This window comes from Culex pipiens, chromosome 3 (genome assembly GCF_016801865.2).
Source record: "Culex pipiens pallens isolate TS chromosome 3, TS_CPP_V2, whole genome shotgun sequence".
Classification (NCBI taxonomy): Eukaryota; Metazoa; Arthropoda; class Insecta; order Diptera; family Culicidae; genus Culex; species Culex pipiens.
The window spans coordinates 32,515,745-32,522,758 of record NC_068939.1 but is presented as its reverse complement, the minus strand read 5'-3'; the positions used below and the strand labels follow the sequence as shown (position 1 = coordinate 32,522,758).

Below are 7,014 nucleotides of genomic sequence, written 5' to 3'. Positions count from 1 at the left end.
GCTTTTGTTGTCACCGAAACTATATTTAATATATATTAAAACATCATTATTATTGAAAATCAGAATGTACTAGAAAGGATACAGCAAATACAAGCTAATGCGAATGCAGCATGCGTACAGTTGCCAGTGAAAGATATCACATCCCTATCGGTTAGTTTGGATTATTTTTTATTGCCCAAGTTTTTCTCTTGAGAACCAATTTTTTAGTTCACACACTGCCATTATACCCTAAATTGTCTTATGTAACTTTTGGACGTTTCTGATTACAAGAGGATTACAAATAAGAGCGATAAACTTTAATAACTTCTACAGAGCCGTTTTAAAAACGTAGATTAAAAAAAAAAGCCGAATCAAATTTAGCTTTATCCTGATTTTGAGTGATGATACATTTAAGATAGAATTAAATGGTAAAAATGTGGGTTTTGCCCAATTTTTCCAGCTATTTTTGTTTTTTTTTTGTTTTTGTGCAAAATAACAAATGGATATATTTTCCACATTGTGCACATTTTTTTCAATAATTTTCCATTTAATACTTCCAAATCTGTAAGAAAATTTCTAGATTTTTTTTTAAAGAAAGGTCCAATAAACCAACTTTCCAGTTTTTGCTTTTTGGGTGTTTTTGAAACCGTCAGAGGTATTGAAAAACACCCGAAAAGCAAAAACTGAAAATTTGGTTTATTGGACCTTTAAAAAAAACCCCAGAATTTCTTCTCAAGGCATTTTAGATCATTTTCATACTGTTTATGGACCATCCAGGTAGATCAGTGTTTCTCAACCGGTGAGGATTTTTTTAATTTCCCCTCGTTTCTAATACGTACAATTTGGCCATGAGGGGGGAATGAGGGTTCAATAGAAATTCAATGTCTTAAAAATCATTATGTGACACATTCTTTGCAATTTTCAGTTTCGTTGATTAGTAATAACAATATGTGTAATAATTATTAATGTTTCAATTTCTGTGAATTTTGAAGTTTCTTGAAAAAATGTATGTTTTTTTAAATATTTATCAGGCATTTGTATTTTTTTTTTGACACAAGCAGATTTTTTTGTGACCGATTTATTTTTGCTGGTTTCCGTGAGATTTATGTACACTTGTAACAAGAACATTTTTTTGAAAAATAATTGGAAATTGAAAAAAGTTTTTCAAATATTATTTAAGATTGTTTGAATTCCTCACATTTTTTAGAGTAATCTGTCTTCTGCTGCAAGTATTAATTTTATTTAATATTTGTACATATCTCGGATTAGTTTTCAAAAAGACCTAAGTGCCATTAATAAACAAAGCCCCTTTTCCATCGGTATTTGAGCTACTTACGAAACACAAATTTCAAAAATGCTTGAGATTGTTCATCTACACATCCTCCAGTCGCCCTAAACTTAAAACAAATGAAATATTGTTTCATTTTGTAGAAAAACAAAAACTAGTGCTGGAGGCCACGGTGGCTCTTACGGCTTTTCGAAAACTCACACGAGATATGAAGTTCTTGCAAACCAGTCAAGCGGGTAATGGATCGCAAAAGGTTGAAAAACACTGCACAGTGGGCGAAATGGGACCCAAAATCAGACTTAATTGAACGCGGCTGGTTCCCTGGTATGAAAAATAGTAATTCTTATGTAAAAAAAATCTTGGAAATCGATTGGTGATGGTTTCATCCACCGCACGAAACGGCAAAAGGTCCATTTTGTCCCAATTATTTATGTTTTTACATTTTTTTCTTGAAAATCGGTCTATATTTAGAGCGGAGGCTTTATGCGGCCATCCAAAATGCACTACACTCAACCCCCGGTGGTTGGTCACTTTTTCGTTTGACACTTTTTTAGTTTGTACCCCGTTGGTTGGTCAAAGTCAAACTAAAAAGTGACGAACTGTCACTTTTTACAAGGCGCTCACTCACACTATCAAAACAAACGTTTGGTAGTGTGTGTGAATTCCGTGTAAAAGGGGTGTCAAACTAAAAAGTGACCCCGTTCGTTTCACAACAGTAGGTGTCAAACCATCGGGGTTTGAGTGTATACTTATGTGAAAATGTCTCACGGATCCAGTAAAAATAACCATTTGCACCGTAAAAATCACCTAGGGTCCATTCAACCCCAATTCCACTATAAAAGCATTTTTGGCCGTTTTCAAATGTTACGGTTGAAAATATTTTTATCGTAAAGATCAGACAATTTTACATAAGAATGACGATTTGCACTTGATAGTTTGACACATTTTAGTTGATTAAAATAAAAATTATGTAAATGGCAGTTTATTCTACGTTTGGAAATTGGCCCAAAACTGATTCTTCAATCTTTTTGTTAAGTTTAATTTCTATATCAACATAAATGTGTCAAACTATCGAGAGCAAATCGTCATTCTTATTTAAAATTGTCTGATCTTTACGATAAAAATATTTTCAGATTTTTAAAATTTGAACTAACATTTGAAAACGGCCAAAAATGCTTTTATAGCGGAATTGGGGTTAAATGGACCCTAGATGATTTTTGCGGTGCAAGTGGTTATTTTTACTGGATTTATGGGACATTTTCACATAAGTTACGTGCATTTTGGATGGCCGAATAAAGCCTCCGCTCTAAATATAGACCGATTTTCAGGAAAAAATGAGGAATTGGGGCAAAATTGACCCTTTACCGTTTCATGCGGTGGATGAAACCATCTCCAATCGATTCCCCGGATTTTTTTACATAGGAAACACTATTTTTCATACCAGGGAACCAGCCGCGTTCAATTAACGTGAAGACTTCATGATGTTTCGTTCAAAGATATAAATTTTGCGTCGCTTTCAATATTTTGACAAAATTCATTCAACAAGTTGTTAAGAATAGTGCCCTACACATGCTGATTCCTTTTGGTAGCGATTATCCCATTCCTTGTGAAGTTATGGAAATCGTCATTAATCAATGATTGTCAACTAGGCCGTCAATGACTGTGCCACAAAATTATATAAATTTTGAAGCACAATTGATTTAGATCAAAAATTCCTTCAGTGGCTTCAAGAAGGCAACAACCGTCACATGCTGATTCCTTTTGGTGCTGAAATTCGTCAAATTTAATTTAATACAGAATATTTTATAGTGATGATCAACTTTCTTCAAAAATGATCGACGGCTTCACCTTAAGTCCGATTTTGGGTTCCATTTCGCCCATTGCGCACTGAGGTAGACACTTTTTTGAAAATCTCAGACCCATCTTCCTCCCCCCCTCTATCAGAGTTCTAACAAAGCGGGATATTCTAACAGCAAACTATAGCTATAGCAACAATATTCTATCATTCTAGCAGAAATCTGGTAGAACCAGCTCTGCTAGAACATTTCGTGACTGGGTTTTGGAATATCAATCATTTATCAGGGGTTTAGAAATGTGTGTAAGCTACATAACTGCATAAACATACAAATAAAAAATATAAAGCTTTTTCGTGTCATAGCGTTAAAAAAACAAAGTTTTTTTTAAATTGGGTCCTAAAATGAAGCTTAGATTGCTGATATTATTGTTCACAGCAATAAAGCTTATTTTTCTAAGTACAATGACCCTTTGTACGACCATAAAGAGCTTAAAATGGATTTTTAAATCAATTTTGAAAAATTAACCTCGCGGTCTTTCTTGACAGAAAAGCTCCTACTTGACAGGTCGTTCCAAGGGGACCATAGTTGATCCATCGAAAAAATGTTGTCTTGTTAAAAAAAAAATTTGCATCAAAATGAAAAAAAGTGATCAGAAATGGTTTTTAATCGTGTTTTTTACCGTTGTACATAAAAATTGGCATAGGGCTTTAGTACCCAATTGATCCTTTTTTTTTTTTTTTTGGTCGAGCTACGAGCTTTTATGTGAAAAGTATTTAAAATTAATTCTATATTTTGGACCAGTGCAGTCACACGACCCGAGCAGAATCATACAACATGATGCATCTGCAGAGAAACGTCAAGAATCAAAACAAAAGTGCCGCAAATTATCAGCTGTTTCGACTGTCTCAAACAAAACTGAATATTCTCGGAAAATTTAATATCGGTTCCATACAATAGTTAGGTAAGCCAGTTCCCGTAAATTCTATTGAATCAAAAATCATTCAATAATTTCTTTAAGATGTCGCAAAACTACCGAAAAGTGATAACGGATGGCCTTGCTCGGCTGGTCGGCAAGGAATCGCGAACGAACCGACCCCAGTTTTGCATTTCAAAAGCTAGCAGCCAACCGGAGCTTCACCTGCCCATCACCCAAGAGATCGGGAACCTCCGGTCGACTGAAGGCTGTCCCGAGTGGAACAATTTGATCGAGAATGCGACTGTAGTTCAGCAAGGGCGCAACCAGAAGCTGGTTTGCCGGTTGCACCGAAATCGGTTTGTCCACGAAGTGCTGGGAAATTTGTCTTTGGAGAGGAAAAGTCCGGCGAATCCTCCGAAGACGCTGGTTGAGTTCAGTTCGCCAAACATTGCCAAACCGTTTCACGCCGGACATTTACGATCGACGATCATCGGGAACTTTCTCGCCAATCTGTACGACCATCTGGGACATGATGTGGTCAGGTTGAACTACTTGGGCGATTGGGGAACGCAGTTTGGGTATTTGAAGCTGGGCGTTGATCTGAAAGGCTTGTCTAGAGAGGACATTCGAAGAAATCCTATCGAGAGTTTGTACGAAGCGTACGTTTATGCTTATGGAAAGGCGGAGGATAGTCCCGAACTGCAGGACAGAGCAAGGCAGATCTTTTCGGAACTGGAAAACGGAACATTCAGTGAACTCGACACGTGGTCAGACTTTCGATCGTACACGGTTGATGAGCTGAAACAGGTTTATGAGAGACTTGGAACTAGATTCGACCAGTATCATTGGGAATCCCAATATGGAGTTAAAGATATCAGTCACGTAATAAATCTCTTGCGAGAACAAAAAGTTTTAGTCACTCAGGAAGATGGAAGAAAGGTGGTAAAAGTAGGAAATCGAAATGTTCCCATCGTGAAAAGCGACGGGACAACGCTGTACCTGACGCGTGACGTGGCCGCCCTCATGGATCGGTTCGAACGGTTCCGGTTTGACAACGCGTTCTACGTGGTAGACAACTCCCAAAGTGATCACTTCTCAGCTCTAATATCCATCGCACAACAGCTTAACCTAAGTTACGCAGCCAGCGTTAGCCACGTAAAGTTTGGTCGAGTTCTAGGCATGAGCACTCGGAAAGGAACCGTCGTCTTCTTGAAGGACATCCTGGACGAAGCGGAAGCCCAAATGAAGCAGAAACAACTCAACACCAAAACGACGAAATCAAACGCCTTGAACAATCCCAAAGTAGCAACCATCCTCGGGACGACCGCCGTCGTGGTGAACGACCTGAAACAACGTCGCACGCGGGATTACGACTTTTCCTGGGACCGCGCGCTGCAATCCGATGGGGACACCGGCATCAAGCTTCAGTACACCCACTGCAGACTTTCGAGTTTGGAGAAGAACGCGGCCGAACAACCCGCCATCGAGTGCAAACCGGAACACCTGCCCGAACCGGAGGCTCTCGCGCTAGTCTGCGAACTGGTCAAATTTGAAGATGTCCTGGCGGAAGCAGCCGAACGTCGGGAAGCTTGCATCTTGGTCAACTATCTGTTTGGGCTGTGCAATGCCACAAGTCGGGCGTTGCAGACGTTGCACGTGATGAACGAACCTTCGCGGGAGAGGCGATTGCAACGGTTGCTGCTGTTTGGAGCGACGAGGAAGACTCTCCGGCGTGGAATGGAAATTTTGGGACTTGAGCCTTTGGAGGAGATGTAGTATTGTTATTCATATGATTCAAGTTGAAAAATAAAGTACTGATGAATTTTGAGTTTTGGTTTTTCATATTTTTCCTGTCAACTTTTTTTTTTGTGTTTTGCAATTTTTTTGTTACGTATTATGATATATCATTAAATTGTCATTGGGTTGTTTTTCCAAAAACATCAGTGTAGTAATACATTAGAGATTTCAGCTGTCAATTTTCTCAAATAACCTGCAAAATTTCGCGTCACTGCAAATTAAGAATATTTGAATATTTTCAAAATAATACGTTTTTTTTGTGGAGAATTTTGTATTTACCCCACTCCCCCGTAAAAAAAATCCGACAATTCGCATAACTTAGTCGGGTTCAGTCGGGTGGTTTCGGCCGATGGAATCGGCCGACCGGGCAACAGACTTCTGTGTAATCTTTACATAAGCGTCTGGTGGAAAATCGGTTATAAAAACAACCGATTTTTTTACCAATTTAGTGTGTTTGGTTTATCGAGCTTTTTCTCGGTATTTCAATTCCGTATAAAATTTATTGTGTATTTTGTGAAAACAACATCGTGTGCTAGTTTCATTTCCGCCAGTTCTAAAAATTTAAAACTTCTCGCAATTTGAAACAATTATAAAACTTTGCGCTGCAGATTCGAGCAGTTTTTGCTTATTAAATTAAATTTTCTACAATGTATTTCTTATGGAGCGAGCTGTCAAAAACTGCTCGACTGCGGGTGCTCCATTTACAAATTATCAACGTCAAATCTGCTTAATTTGTTCATCTTCACGTCCTTTAAATGCTCTTTACTGAAAAAATGAAATCTCAATTTGAGAAAAATAAAATACATTATATTGTCCGTTTCTTCCGAAAGAACACGCTGCGCGGCATTTCAAAATGTGTAGTATACATTGTTGCCAGCGATTTTCAGAACTTTTAGTGCAATCCCCGTAAAAAAATTGACAGTTCTCGACCTGACACCTGACGAAACACCCTACGAAAATCAAAAACAACCAACCAGTTGCCGATTTAGTCGGGATGCGTCAGGAGTAAGATTTTTAGTTGCCCTACGAATAGACCGACTAAATTGTGTTTTTTTTTTCTGCATCATCCCGGTACGAGAATCGAACTCACGACCTCTGGATCGGAAATCCAGCACGCCGTTAGTCGAAACCCATCCCCTACCGGTCAGTATTCCCAGTGAGCAGATTTACTCTTTGAAGGGATCTGACTTTGCCAAGCCAGACAGGAATCGAACCCATCACCTTCCGCTTACAAGGCG

General features: G+C 38.4%; 1 protein-coding gene across 1 annotated transcript; it reads left to right on the top strand.

Annotated features, from left to right (window-relative positions):
- The first annotated feature begins 3,883 nt into the window (after positions 1–3,883).
- Positions 3,884–5,807, top strand: LOC120420571 (probable arginine--tRNA ligase, mitochondrial). The gene is made up of 2 exons (XM_039583649.1): positions 3,884–4,024; positions 4,082–5,807. The coding sequence occupies exon 2, from the start codon at positions 4,082–4,084 to the stop codon at positions 5,753–5,755; it is 1,674 nt and encodes a 557-aa protein (XP_039439583.1). The 5' UTR covers positions 3,884–4,024; the 3' UTR covers positions 5,756–5,807.
- Positions 5,808–7,014: the final 1,207 nt, after the last annotated feature.

Bases quoted from the DNA above. Each gene is read 5' to 3' on its own strand.
- LOC120420571 (XM_039583649.1), top strand. From the start codon at position 4,082: ATGTCGCAAAACTACCGAAAAGTGATAACGGATGGCCTTGCTCGGCTG.